General features: G+C 47.7%; 1 protein-coding gene across 2 annotated transcripts in view; it reads left to right on the forward strand.

Annotated features, from left to right (window-relative positions):
* The window catches only part of XKR6 (XK related 6), a 191,933-nt gene that overhangs the window by 156,228 nt on the left and 20,732 nt on the right, over positions 1–14,973 (forward strand). For both annotated transcript variants that reach the window (XM_075707960.1, XM_075707961.1), the window contains one exon: positions 14,103–14,299. In XM_075707960.1, coding sequence (XP_075564075.1) covers positions 14,103–14,299 — 197 coding nt within the window. The remainder of the gene's footprint in view (positions 1–14,102; positions 14,300–14,973) is intronic.

Raw genomic sequence — 14,973 nt, forward strand, 5'->3', positions numbered from 1 at the left:
CTCCCCAGTGCCGAGTACAGGGGGACAATCCCTGCCCTGCTCCTGCTGGCCACACTATTCCTGATACAAGCCAGGATGCTGTTGGCCTTCTTGGCCACCTGGGCACACTGCTGGCTTATGTTCAGCCGCTGTCGACCAGCACCCCCAGGTCCTTTTCGGCCAGGCAGCTTTCCAGCCACTCTTCCCCAAGCCTGCAGCGCTGCATGGGGTTGTTGTGCCCGAAGTGCAGGACCCGGCACTTGGCCTTGTTAAAACTCATACAGCTGGCCTCGGCCCATCGGTCCAGCCTGGCCAGGTCCCTCTGCAGGGCCTTTCTACCCTCCAGCAGGGTCCTATCCTCCAGAATATGCTATGTCCCATGATATCTGAGGTCCTAACTCCTGTGAAGGGCAAGGCAGGACTTGCAGGGGCAGGAAGGCTAACAGTGTCAGGCTGCATCTGGGGACCGTGCCTGCAAAAGGGTTCTTTTGAACATGTGCACAGGCAGCTGGCACGTCCCTTAGCTGCAGAGCAATTCCCCTAAGCTGTGGCAGACAGTAGCTGGGCAGCAGGTTGCAGGGAGGACAGGTCACCTGAACGTGGGGCAATGGGAAGAGCAGGGTTTCAAAAGCAGGAGATCTGCTGTGGCACTTCAGTTAAGCTATGGAGACCTGGCTGGGGAGAAGCAGAAGGTGGGAGGGGGTTACCTAGGGAGGAGCCGGGGGAGACAGGGAAAAAGGACATTTTGGGCTAGCAGGGAGACTCCTTGTAGCCAAAAGAGGACATCCCTTTGCTTCTCAGCTGACTCTAGTGTATGGGAGGGGTTTTTTGCTTCAACCCAAAACTGCAAAAACCCCCAGCTGTATTTCCTTCAGCTCCTCAACGACCACATCATCTGCTCTGCTCCTCTTTAAGAGCAGATCCCTGGAGTGCAGGAATCTCTTCCAGGCCCATCCCAACAGGCAGATGCACCACCTTTCCCAGCCAATTCTGCAGCATCTGACAAGCAGCCTAAGCTTACCCAACTGCTCTGGCCACACACGTTCTTTCTTGGGAGGAAAACTTTCACGTTCTGCATTGCCTGGGATCCCTGCCTCGCTGCACAAGGTTAATCGTCCCTCCACGAGGCAACGCTCTCCAAGATCAGAGGAGGCAGGAGAAAGAGGAGCCAAGGCCAGGACTTTGGAGACAGCGTGCAATTCCAGCAGGGAAAGGTTGCATGTTTGCACTTCGGAGAGACATTTGGGCAGTAAATGACAGAGGCTCTGAATTATTCCACAGGAGAGGGAGGGGGTGTGAGCGCAGGAGGGGAAAATCCATTCATTCATTACAGAAATCAATAGCCCCCACGTGTCATTTAAGCTGGCCTTCCCCTGGAGAAGTGCAAGATGGAAGAGACCTCTACTACTTTGCTGATGAGAGCAGAAACTTTGCCCAGGCTCAGCGAGAGGAAGGTGCCTAAAGAGATTATTCAGTGGCGACTCCTGAGTCACGTCTAGATCAATGCGTTCAGCAATTTATTGGTGCTTCTGGGATATATCTGGTCCAAGCATTTACAATAGTCAATGTTAATGCAAACATCCTCCGCGCAGTGCAGGACAGCTGCATTGGCTGTATCAGGCATGCAGGAGGCATTCGATTGGGCTGGGGAAGCATTTTGAGTAGCAGGAGGTCGAAAGGACGTGTGTGAAAACGAAGGGCTTCATATTCTTTTGTTTGAGACACGCACCTTGCACTTCCAAAAGGAGAAAAGGAGCCCATCCAGCACAGACGGGGAGACAAGGACCTCCCGAATTAAAAAACGCCAACCTCCCTGATGATTTCCCCTGCTAGCTAGGGGACAGTCACTTAACCTCTCTGCCTCCATTTCTGCATCTAACTGTGCATGAACATCAGTCCCTTGGGCTGGGCTGCAGGATCCCGTACCTCGCAGCCCAGGTGCTGTTCACTGGTAGAAAGCTCCTGTGACTGCATTTGTGTCACTTGGATAAACTGTCTGCCGGCACGAGAAGACTCAGCTGCACCTGGAGGGTGGTGGAGCGAGGACGTGGTCAGGTGGCTCCACTTTTATTAAGCTCCAAGCAGAAAGCTCCTTTTACATTCGTACGAGAAGAGGAAAAAAGAAAAATTATTGTAATACTGGCTAATGCTGTACCTGGCCTGTTTCTTCTCCTGACCATGACCACTAGAATGTAGTCCTCTTTGTCGTGTTATTTAGAGTCAGTCTTAATTAGGAGTTACCTATTAAATGAAACAGCTGCAAGTGCAGCCACCCATAGGCTTCTGCATAGCTTGACTTGCTTCGCTGTATTATATCCTTACTGGGAGCCCCTGAGCCCCCAGCAGCTGGAAGAAATACTGCAAATAGGTAAAGCTGCTGGCAGGCTGGTGGTTAATCACGGGGCTGGGAGGAGACTTGGAAAATAACTGCAAGTAAAGCAGGGAAGGAAGCTCATGTGGACTTCCTAAGCATGCTGAGGGGGAAAGGGGTGTTTCTGCAGGGATCAGCACAAATACACTGAGGTAAGGGCTCCTATACCTTCCAAAAATGCCGTGTCTCCTCTCCTGATGGCTTACTACATCCTTGTGGCCTTTGAAAAGCCAGCGTGAGGGGATGGCTAGGCTTGTTTTATTCTCTTGTACCCAATGCCTCAAAAGCCCCAGGAGACTGTGATGCCCAAATGCAGTGCAGCGTGTGCATGTTTGCAAGACTGCTGTTGTACTTATAGCCCCCTTAAAGAACAGAGTACGTACACGCTTCAGAACCCGCCAGTACATTTCCTCTGGCCAGGAATAGCTGATGAGTAATACAAAGCAGCAGAGGTAATAAATATTAAAGAGCTGGAAAATGTTAAAGTGCACGGGCAGCGGAGCTGACATGCACTGTGGGTGTGAACTGCAGAGATTGTCTGCGCGCACTTGTGTGCACTTTGCGCAGGCATTGCTTTTCATCCTTCCATGAAGGAAGCAGCATGGAAACAAACAGTTGCAATTATTTTCTGTTAATAGTGTGTTGAAAGGCATCATGCGTTTCAGTGAGCTTGTGATCTCATGCCCTGTCCCTGGCCTCATCCCATTTATGGGCCCTTTATGGGTCCAAGCAATGGTTTTCCTGGCATGATGTGTCTGGACCAGTGGAGACACAGCCAGTGGGAGGAAGGAGATGCAATGCCAAGCATCTGAGGAGCCTGTGTGGTGATGAGGTCATGTTTCCCAGGAGACTGCATGGCTAGAAGGTTGCAGATTAAGATTAAGCACCTCATGGTGGGCGCATTGAAGGTGATACGTGGCGGTCCATGAATGGCATCCAGCTTGGCCATCGTGACAGGTCATTGGAGTGGAGGCATCAACTCTTGGGACCTGCAAATGCTCTGAACTCCTTCCTGCCCCTCTCAGCCCGTAGCGTGGTTGTTTCCATGTGGTAACAGGAGTCAGATGCCATTTCTGTGCTGGAGTTCCCTTCCAGTCCCCAGATGATACCAAAGATCCCTGCTCCTCCCACCAGATATAATGATATAAGGGCCATGGGGCAAAGACACTCCCCAGTTCTTCCTCCACCTGGCTAGAGCCAAAATGGCCATGAAGACCTTTCTACCCCCTTTTCTGGTCCCCATCAGTGTCCATATCAAGGTGCAGCTGGATGGGGCTGACTGCAGCGAGATGACAAGGGTTAAACTCTTTCTTGGCAGGCTGGGAGGACTCCGTGTGATTTCTCAGAGAGGAAGGCAGGCCCTTGCTAATGTATGCGCAGCTTCTGTGAAACTAAAAATAGCCGGGATCTGAGGCCATTCTTCCAGGATTTCACAGGCGCTCACCCAATTTTTAGCTCCTTCTTCTCAAATGGATGGCAAAACGAAGGCGACAGTCTCAACCCTCGTGCAAAGCCGCCGCATCGGGAGCTTGCTCCAAGGATGCCTTTGACCCCTGCGGCACAGACTAGCCAGTGACATGCTGCTGAATGTAGAGTCCCAGGTCTGTGACAGTCCCTTTCAAGGCTGGGGTGGACTCCAGCGTTCCCAATGGCTGCTGAGCAGCACCCGGAGGATTTGCTGGCCCCGGGGAGCCCTGGTGCTTTGCTCTGCGGTGGCATGTGCCAGGAAGGGGATGCAAGTGGCAGGGAGAGCATGCTGCAGCCAGCAGCAAGCCTACAGCTGTAACCCTGGCAGCTCTACAGCAGGCAGGGTTTTTTTCAGCCTCACCAGGTCCTTGAGAATCAGCACCCCTTTTCCTAAGCAGAGTCCTCTCCCCCTAAACTGCTTCTGGCTGGCATTTTTCTGGCATGCTGTTAACAGGAACATCCACGTCCTCAGCTCTACAAAGCGACCATCTGTGGGCTTAGGAGAGACTTTGCTGTACGGAAAAGTCTTCTCTAGTGATTTCAGGTCCTGCTTCAGCATCAGTGACCTTGATGGCCAGGGAAAGAGTAAATACTGTAAACTCAGTGAATGTTGTCCTAGAATCCATACCAGTTCCCTGATCTCCCAGCAGCAGACATGACCCCCCTTCCCCAGCAGCCAGAGCCTGGGAAGAGGAAATGTTTCCCTCTGAGTGAGGGAACCAGCTCCCAGTCATGTTCCTCTTTGGCTCTGGGTCCCACATCAGTTTTTGAGGGTTTAGACCCCAGGCAACCATCTGTCTCAGTTCAGATCTTTGGACCTGCTACTCCAAATTGGTTTGTTAAATCACTCAAGAAGTAGAAAACCCTTAGAAAAGAAAATGACCACAATGTGTCTCCATCTCCAGGGAACTCACTGCTAGCAAAGCCATTGCTTTCCCCTCTTCCCCTCTGCATCATCCACCAAGGGATCTTGGAGACTTCCAAGAACCCATGAGGAGATGAAGATGTGTCCGTGTCTTTGACTGGCCTCCTGGAACAAGGCAAACTTCTCCTCTCCTGAGATATCGTGTGGCTCTGGAGAGTCCATGTGATGCCAAAGCACCTCTCAAGACCATCCCAGTTAAATACTGCAATGTGGCCCATCCTACAGAAAGGGCAAGGTGACTATTCCCATGTGTCCCTGTAGCATCATGCCCTTGAACACTCACATTTTGGGAGACCTCAGGCATTTCTCTGGATTTGGCCTGAAACTTCCCTCACTTGGAGCCTAGAAAAGTCAGTCGAAAGACCTCTGCTCATTTTCAAGGTCTTCAGCTTCATCCGTTCCTGTAGGGCTTGCTGGATGGGGACCAGTTTTATTTCCAAACGGAGAGCCCTGACATTAAATCCGATTAGCTCAAACACACTTGAAGCAAAAATTCAGTCTGAGTTCAACTTCTTTCTTTCTGTGTAAAGCTATTTAACAGCTTTGATTTAAAACAGAAGGCTTTGCCGGAGGCGATAGCACTAGGTGTCGGAGTATACTTTAAGTACATAAGTATGTGTAAAATAGGAAAGGGACTGGGGCTTATGTATTCATAAGTAATTTGGGGGGGGGGAATCTGTGATAAAAGAGGGCATTTGGCTCTTCTAGGATGCGAGACCATCCCACGTGTGATAGATGCTGTGACATGTCTCCACAGCACTCATCACTTCGATACCCTCTCCAGCAGCCCCTGCTACCCTGCCTGCTCCTTTACGCAGCATGGAGATGCTTCCCACATTAAAATCAAAAAAGGCCATTCATACCCTGGTGCTGAGGAGGTCTTTGGGATTTTTTTCTGGTTTAGGACTCTACACCTCACAAAATAATTGACAAGTAAAAACATAAACATGATTTCTACCAGCCTGGGTCGAAACTGGAGTAGCTCCCGCTACAAAGCTATTCTCTGATGCTGTATTGATTTAGCAAGCAAAGATCTGGAAATCGGGATACTGCGACCTGGGTATCCAGGGGAACCCCACAGCCCATGGGGACGCAGGCAAGGAGAGGCTGGCTGGGCAGAGCTGCTTGCAAAATTGGGCTTGTAATGAATATGCCAATGACACATTCATGACTCTTTTTACGAATAAAGAAGCACTGGCCACGCTCTGGCTAAGCATGGATATTTCGGTAACAGCCTGGATTTGGGAAAATTTGAAAATTAGTGCCAGAAAGCAGGGCTGTTTAGGGCAGGCACTTTCTTATGATTTGTTTCTCTTCTGGTTGTGATCTTTCAGTCTGTGAGTCAGAGAAAAATACTCTGCAGCTAGGAAAGGACAAAAGTCACAAAGATGAATCCCAGAAACACCCCCCAGATTGAGCAACACGGGTACGGGCATCTCACGCGTTTTTGGCCTCTGCAGCTTTAGCTGCAGTGATGTCCTTGCCCCAGTTTTCTGTCCCATGCATCTGCTGGAGGTTATGACCCCAGTATCTGCAGCAGGATGAAATGCACACCTGCAGCTCTGCCATGTGGTCTTGCAGTCCCAAATATCTGCTTAAACCATCAGTAAAAAGGGAATTGTACAAAGACCATGAACGATGCCCCAGAGGAGGTGATATAGGTATATATCCCATTCGGCTGGCATTGCAACCAAAGCAATAACTTCAGAGGAGCTGGAAACATTACTCTGAAATTATCAATCACAGCTCCCTGTTTTGTGTATCAGAGCCCCCAAATTATCACCCACAAGTTAAATCAGCCTGCAAACATCAAAGCTATGGGAATCAGATCCTAAAACTCCTGCAGCATCATGATTTTATTGTCTCTCTCCAACTATTTGATGGAATTGACTCTTTTCAAGGAGGGGTTGATTTGTAGACTTTCTTTAAATAGTGAAAATGATCTTGGGCTGAAAATCATTTCTGCAATGATTGTGGTTAAGTGCTGGAACAGGTTGCCCAGAGAGGTTGTTGAGTCTTCATCCTCAGAGATTTTCAAAACTCAACTGCGCAAGGCCATGACCAACCTCCTCTAACTTCAAAGTTATCCCCACCTGGAGGAGAGGCTTGGTCCAGAGACCTCTAGAGGTCCCTTCCAACCTGAATTATTCTATCATTCTATGATATGATCCTCCCCAATGTAGTTTTATAAATCAGATGCCTCTTTCGTGGTTGGTGTATCATAAAGCCATCTGTGCTTTAAAACAGCTTTAAATTGGCTTAGAATACAAAATTCTTACAGTTTCTCCTGCACAGCAGAAGACTGGCGCTATCATTCTTTCTAGTAGATATTTCAGCTGCAAGTAGTATTTCACAAAAAGCAAAATGTTGTAATACAAATGGATGTTCAAGTATTGCCCCCTCTCAAATACATGCATTTAAATAATAGGGTTTTGATTTCACATAAAGACCAGTATTTTCCCTGAACTGGTGGCTATCATGCCTATGAATTAGGGCTATTCAGAAAGTTTGACTTGACTTGACCCTTTGGCTTTAAAGGGAACAGATCTTGGCTAATGCTTTTGAGACTCTCACCCACAGAGAAGTTTTCAAGCAGGGATAAGGAAATAATGAGCCAACAGGAACATCTGGATGCTAGAAAACATGAAAAGGGATTGATGCAGTAAACTGCAGTACAGTTTAACACAAAAATGTTAGGACAGGCCAAGTAATCCAATTTTCTCACCTTGATGAAATCACTGTTGTGTAATCTTGTTGTGAGTGACTCCTAAGCCTGATGCTGGATCACAGTGATGTTGTGGTAAGTGAGGAGGTGGATAAAGTCTCGTATTGGAGTTCCAGGTTCAGCACCAAGATGACAATAAACTCTGTGTCCAAAGAAAGACAGTGTCCTCTGTGACCTACTGGTCTACACAACTCACAGATGATGTCATGCCACGCATTTAAGCTTTTTAAGTGTGTTCAGCAACATTCTCCTCCAATAAGCAAGACAAGGCATGGAATGGAGATTATTAGTTGTTTTATAGGAGCTGATAGAAGCAATTAACTAGATAAGGGGTAGTTATACACTGAAGCATGTTAACTGGATAGAAGAGGGCAGAAATGCAAGGCAGAAGGACTGAACCACTTGATGAACACACTTCTTGTTGCATTTTATTCATTCTTAGGTATAAACCATATGAAGAAATGCCAAAAGTGGCAAGATTTCAGAAAACTCTCAGAATCCTGATTTAGAAAATCAGGGCCCTGGTGAAGGCCATCAAAATGATGAGAGATTTAGTCATATGTCACTGGGATGACCTGTGAGGATGCTGGGTTAAAGGAAGGGTTTGTGCACTGCTTGCTTAGTCCTATGAGAAGAATTAAGGTGCCCTTTCTCACTTTTGAGGTGGCAAGTGATCTTTCCCAGTTTAGCAATGGTCCCCAGCATAGTTTTGGCCCAACACAACTAGCAGTGGTGTAAATAAGTCCTGCACACCCTTCAAGGATTAGCCCAGGCCAGGAACCACTCCCTAGAGGCAGTTTGGATGCAGCCCCTTTTTCTGGAGGAGTTTGATGTTGTGGAAGCAGCCAGACAAAGCACCTGGATGGGGCCCCACAGTTACTACTTTGATACTCGAACTAGGAACAATAATTATCCATCTGTGAATCCTTATCTCTAACTTGCAACACTATAACAAAGAAAAAAATTGCTAACAAATGTTGATATTGAGCACGTTAATTGTGATGGCAACTGTAAGTTTGATTTTGATTTTTTTAATAGACAGCATTTTACTTTCATGCTCCCCTGTTGCTTGAGCGCTGCATCTTATATTCCTTTTATATCTGTTAGAATGAAAGTAATTCATTAAAATTAAAAAAGCGGGCCAAAGCCGCAGCTGGTGTAAATTGCTAGAGCCCTGTGGATGCCAGCTCGCTCCAGCTGAGATCTGGCCTTACATAACCTCATTTTAAGGGTACGTTCAGGCAGCCTCTGCTGCAAGCCTTCCAGCCGAGCAGTTACACATGTCCTCATTTCCTCCCTTCCAAGGAGTGGGCTTTTAAACTGTAAACACCCTCTAGTGCATAGGGATAATGGCCCCTTGCAAGACTTAGCAGGAGTGCCTGCAGAGGAGATGGCAGGAGGGTAAGCCATCAGCTGAATAACTCGCCCCATCCCACCCCTCTTCTTCCAGGAGTGAGCACCAGGGAGAAGGTTGGTGCCACGGGATGGTGAGGGAGATGGTGTCCATCCATATGGTGTGCGTTGCTACCATGACATCTGGGATATAACTATACTGCTATGGAGAAGTAGGGTTGTCCAAAGAAAGGTGGAGGAAGTTAATGAGATGCTGGGAACAGTGTTGTACCTGTTGCCCTCCTGGTCTTCATAAATCTTACTCATCCAAAAGGGCATGTAAGGTGCCGCAGGTATAAGTTGCAACCTACTCAGCAGAGTTAATTTTCTAAGCTCCTGCTCTCCCTAGAGTTCTGTTTCTAACTTCTCAAGCGTGCTCTCCCATTTTTCAAGCCAGGGTTTGCTTCTCTGAAAGCAGTAGGAGGCTTGGCTGTGCTTGGTCAAGAAGACTTTCCCAACCTGGATTTGTTGGGAGTGGACTGAGTACCTCAAATTCTATTCCTTTCCATCTTTCCATATAGCTATACTAGCAAACTAGGCAATTCCAAGGCCTGCTCTTGGGCACTGTAACTTCATCATGCCGCTAAATAGTTAGCATAATCACTAGATTGGTCAAGGCTTGCTAGCCCTCTTCCAAGTAATCATAACCTGGGCAGGGTTCAGGGCTCCATAGAGGCCAGGGATCATTCCCAATACTGAGTATGAAGGCAGCTACCTGGTTTTGGAGGATGAAAGAGTTCATTTCTGTAGTCAGTCTGGGCCGATTGGCCTTGGGAAAAGTGATCAGGCCCCTGCCCTTTGTTGACTATTGTAGATACAGTCTGAGATTCCTGACCTTGATCAGCTCATGGTTGTGTGGTACAGGCCATCAGGACTCTTCTTGCCTCAAAACATAGCCCAAAGCCTGTGCTGACGTGTCTTTCTGTGCTCCTGCAACCTTCTTACACATCAGCATCCTCTTCGTTTCAAACCAGCCTGTTGTCTGAGGCATCATCCTACGCTTTCTGCTGGTGATATTCAGAGCCACCTCTGTAAATCGAACGGTGCCAAGGCACAGGCATGATCCTGTAATAGTTCACCCTGTTATATTGTCAGCACAGTCTCTGGCAATTTTGACCAAGGCCAACTAGTATGGACGTAGCCACGTGGAGTCAAGTCATGCCAGCTGGCCAAGGACAAAGGCTGGTCTTTGGTCTGCTTTGTTTAATGATATAGACAGAGCTTCTGACTCCATAATCCTATCTCTGGACATTTCTGCTACAGTCCTTGCTGAGACTGCTGAGCAGCCTCTGTCATCCACATGAAGCATCTTTTTCCATAGCACTTAGGGTGGGGTTTTTTTTTTACAGTAGGAACATCTTCTCTTCTCCTTCCTGGTGGCATCCTGGGGCTCTCTCCAAAAGTTATTTGACCATATTTATGGAGCCGATGGCTTTGGCTCCTTAAAAACACATTTTGGCACAGGGACAGCAGTGACTTCGCCCCGCACAGTTTGTGTGCTACTGCGACATACGTAGTAAATAAGCGTGAGGGTAATTATACCAACAGGAATTCTGGGAACCCCGCCAGAATGGAGGGGACAGCCAAGCCTTTGTGCATTTAAAGAAAATCACCCCAAATCCCCCTCCCAACCCAAATTAGTTCTATCTCTTGAAGCCATGATGGGACTTAGAACTAAAAATACATACATGCACACAAATACACACACTTGTATACAAAAATAGCAAGCATTCAAAAAATAAAAAGGCCGAAGTTAGGCTCCTGTATCCAAAATTAAGCTCTTAAATAAATAAATTAGCCTGATTTTCAAAAGCACGGAGCAGTGAATGGCTTTCACTGACATAAGAGGAAGCATCGTGTTGCTAAAGATTGAAGATCAGGCCTGAATATGGATTTGAAAGTCTAATTATAGAATCCTGTTTGCTACCAGCTTGACCGAGAACAACAAATTTCAGGTGAAATGACATTGATTTTTTTTTTTTTCCTCAGAGTTTGTCTACACTTAAGCAGTGCTAGTTAAGGTAGGAAAAAGCCTTCAAACAAGTAAATAAAATACCACAAAGAAGAAACAGATATACTGGAATAAAACTGCTTACACCTGTGCTGTATATTTGTGTTCAGAAAAAGGGTTAAGCTTTACCAATGTTACAGCTGAGTGAAATTTTGTATCTATTAATTAGACAGGTATTTATTAGTTGTTGAAAGCCTACCAGGTAGAAACACTGCTTTTCCCAGTTACCCTCTCACTTTCCCTGCTAAAAACTCACAATCGACTGGCATCAAGGAGGATGGGTTTTCACTCCCCTCTTTCCTCCATTTTTCAGATTTGGCTCTGAAGGATGCTAAAGAGAGAGCACCATATTTTCGCATGGACTGAAAAGAGAGTGCAAAGGGACTCTCATTTCTGAGTTCATTTCCTTGGAGCTGTTTTGCTCAGGTGCTGTTCATTTGGGTGGCTGTGACCTTTTGCTGGCCAAAAGTATGCCAATGGAATCCCGAGGTCACAGTCCCGTGGGCAGTTGGATAGGGACAGATTTTGTCCTTCTTGGTCTTCCAGTACAGATCAGATTGGGCAGGTCTGGGCTTTACAGTGTCAAGGAAGTATGTGTACCCTGGGTAGAGGATCAGCAGCACGCAGAGTGGTACTCCACTCATGGCTTTGTGTTGTGGTGTTTAGAGGCTGGGGACAGCACTAAAAGATCTGGCTTCTGATGCCAGAAGACTTTGGGAGAGCCCTTTTGGTGCTCCATGGCTCAGTTTCCTCATCTATGGAAGGGGCATAACACAGTTGACCTTTGCAAAAGGCTGTGGGCTCAACAGCCAAGAGAATTTGGTGTTGCTGTCATTGCTGTTGTTCTGGCCGTTGATGGAGACAGGATCAGGGCATTACATTTATCCAATGCATTTTTATGTCCTTTTATGCATGCTGCCTCCATGAATAGGTGGCATGTCCTCTCACTGTGGCCAGTGAGAAACATTCATGCTTAAACTGTGTGGATGGTGGTGAATCCCTAGAGATCAAGGAGAAATCATTGCAGGATGTGGTGTCCCTTCTGTTAGTTTCTTCTTAATCTTTTTGAGTGACTCAGTGCCGTTGTTATAGTTTGGTTCTGCCAACCTGGAGGGCTCAGAAAAGTAAAGGCAGTCTTAAAAATAACCAAAAACTGGAGACAGCTGGTGGGATCAGCAATGTGCAAGAGTAGAGGTCTAACAAATGTGAGCTGTGAGAAGGGACTGAAAGAAACTGGGGTTTTTTTTTAGTCTGGAGAAAAGATGACTGAGGGTTTACATGGTAACTAGCCGCAACCAGGTAAAAGACTGCTGCAGGCTGAAAATGAATAAATTCTTCTATTTGTCCATAGCTGGGATGATGAGAAATTAGTGGCTTAAACTTCAGAAGAGGAGTTTAGTTTTCATATACAAGCAGGAATGGGAGCTCCTGGGAAGGGGAGGCCATGCAAGACTACAGGACAGATTTGGTGAATATCTCTCTGGAAAGAGTTTGGCAGAGGTGATACTGTCTTTTCCCATGGGCAGCACCTTATGGGCACCACCACCTTGGTTTTCGGTGGCCCTGTGTTGCTGATATTATAACAACCAGCTGCATGCTCCTTTTCTCTGCTTTCTCCTTGAGCCATTACAACTCGCTCTCCCCAACTTTGCCTTTCCTGCTAAACTACATTTATTTAATTTCTTGCACGTGTGAAGGGAAGGCAGGATTCCTGTGTTATCCTGCAGCTTCTGGGGCTGGGGTCTTTCAGGGAAATGCCGAGTACAGGCGGTGGCCTTGGGCATGTGGGGGAGTGGGAGGAGGTGTCCATGGGAGAGCAGGTGGTCCACGGGCATTTCCACCCCACTCGGGCTCTGCTGGGGATGTCACACCAGTGTCACCAGTGTCGTATGTGACTGGCGTAGCATTTTCTCGAGCGTCGAGCCCCATCTGGTGGCTTCCCTGCGTCATTTTCTGTGTCCTTGTGTCTTCTTTCGGGATTTTTCGTCTTCCGTGCTTGTGAACTGCGAACGGGAAGGAAGGACGGGGTGCTTGAGAAAGGGCAGGGATTGCAGAGCTACCTTCGCTTCTCTTCCATCTCCGTGTCCCTGGGTGTAATTTGGAGATGCAGAGGCTGTCGAGGCTTATGTCCTTTCCTCCTGCTCTTCCTTGCTGTGCAATCTCGCCTCGAGTGGCAAGGAATGATCTAATCATTTTGGCGAAACCCCAGTTTGTGCTGCGAGCCCCTCCCAGAGCCTTCAGAAGGCACTTCATCTCCCCGTCATGCTGGCATCTGAGGTGGGACAGATGAACGGTCCCAGGAGGGGACATTTCTATCCATTGACTAGCTCAGATGACCAACTTCAGGGGTGGCGTTAGGTGAAATGATTCCCATCCCAAATTTCAGAGCACAAGGTTACAGCCACCACTCAGGATGAGAAGGAAAAAGACCCAATATTAAATCATTAATATCAGCAAGCATCAGAAAGGACCCTGTCAGGAGATGCTTCCTTTCTTAAATGTTGTGAGTCCTGTGACATCTGGGCACCTTGTGCTACTCTGACCAGATCGCCTCCATTTACAAAGGTTGGCCAAAGGTTGCCTGAAGGGAATTTGTGTCCGCAGGGTGAGGTTTGCAGGTCTCCTCGCACACCTGATATGGAAGCAGAGGCAATAGAGCAGTACCTGTCCGTGCATGAGACACCTCCTTCCAGTCCAATATTGCCCAAAGTCTCAAGAGCTGACCAGTGGCAAGCTGCAGCCTTTTGCATTTGTGGATCACACATGTGCTGAAGGTGAAGGTGGTGTCTCATTGCTCCACCTGTGATGAAATAGGGTCAAATCTCTGGGGTCTGTCAGGGAAGTTCCTTATTACAGTGCTGAAGGGGCTTAGATGATCTGTCAAGCCACCGCCAAGTGTCATGACCAGCATTTGTCAAGTAGCCTCTCCTCATCATGAAAACAAAGTGAGGGAGTTGTTTTCTTGTGCAAACGTTTCATGAGCATTTCCTAACCCCCACGCTTCACATTTGGGTGGTGCAAGTCAAAGGTTTCCCACTCTTGCAAAGCAAAAGTAGTCCTCAGAGCTTGCAGGAGATAGTTTTAGAGCTGTGTAGACACCTGTATCTACCCCAGATCCTCTTTCCCCCAGACAGCCTCCCTCTTCCCAAACAACTGGCCCACAGCCCCATCTTCCTCAGGTTTTGATGCGTGCCAAAGTCTCACACTCAGCTTTTCCTCCTGTTTCCTGCAGGTATATCCGAACTATGTACCTAGGGATCCAGAGCCAGAGGCGGAAGGAACACCAGCGGCGTTTCTACTGGGCTATGATGTACGAATATGCAGACGTAAATATGTTGCGCCTCCTGGAAACTTTCCTCGAGAGCGCCCCTCAACTGGTGCTACAGCTCTGCATAATGATCCAAAAGAACCGTGCAGAAACATTACCATGTAAGTGGCTCCCTCCTCCCTCCCTCCCCATCCTCCCGGCCTCCCCCTCTGATCCCATGCTCAGCTGCCGATGGATGTTTTGCTAATCGTCCACCCTACGCAACCTGGCGTGTAAGGGGCTGCCACTTGGGACAAATCTCATTCCAGCTCCGTGCTGCGATCGCTGGGTAAAATTCCTGCTCGTTCCTCTGAGAAAAAACCCAGTATCAGTCAAAAGAGGAGATTCAGCTCTTCTGCACCCAGTCCAGTCTAATGGTGTTGTCAGGAGGCGGCAGGCAGTCTCTGCTGCTATGGCAAGTGTCGCCATTCATTTGCCACCTGGCACTGGTCAGACACAATCATTCCCTGCCTCAGTTTCCCTCCTTACACAAGTAGGATGATAAAACCGGCCAGATTTGAATTTCTGTTGCAAGAACAAATGATTCAATGCCTGTGCAATGCTCTGATGGTGTGAAGTGTAGTATAAGGGGTTTTTCTAATAGCTAAACGCTGTAGGACCTTTTCTGAAGAGTGCCCAGGAATTAAGGTTTAGTCATTTGTACCATGGTTCTCAGCAAGTTGAAGAAAAGAGAGTGGGGGAGGCAGTGGAGGGCATTGTGTAGGGAAAGAGATGTTGCAGTGCAGGTATCATTGCAAAGGTAGACAGATGAGCAGAAGCTTGGAAGCAACCACAG

The sequence above is a fragment of the Pelecanus crispus genome, chromosome 3, assembly GCF_030463565.1.
Source record: "Pelecanus crispus isolate bPelCri1 chromosome 3, bPelCri1.pri, whole genome shotgun sequence".
Lineage (NCBI taxonomy): Eukaryota > Metazoa > Chordata > Aves > Pelecaniformes > Pelecanidae > Pelecanus > Pelecanus crispus.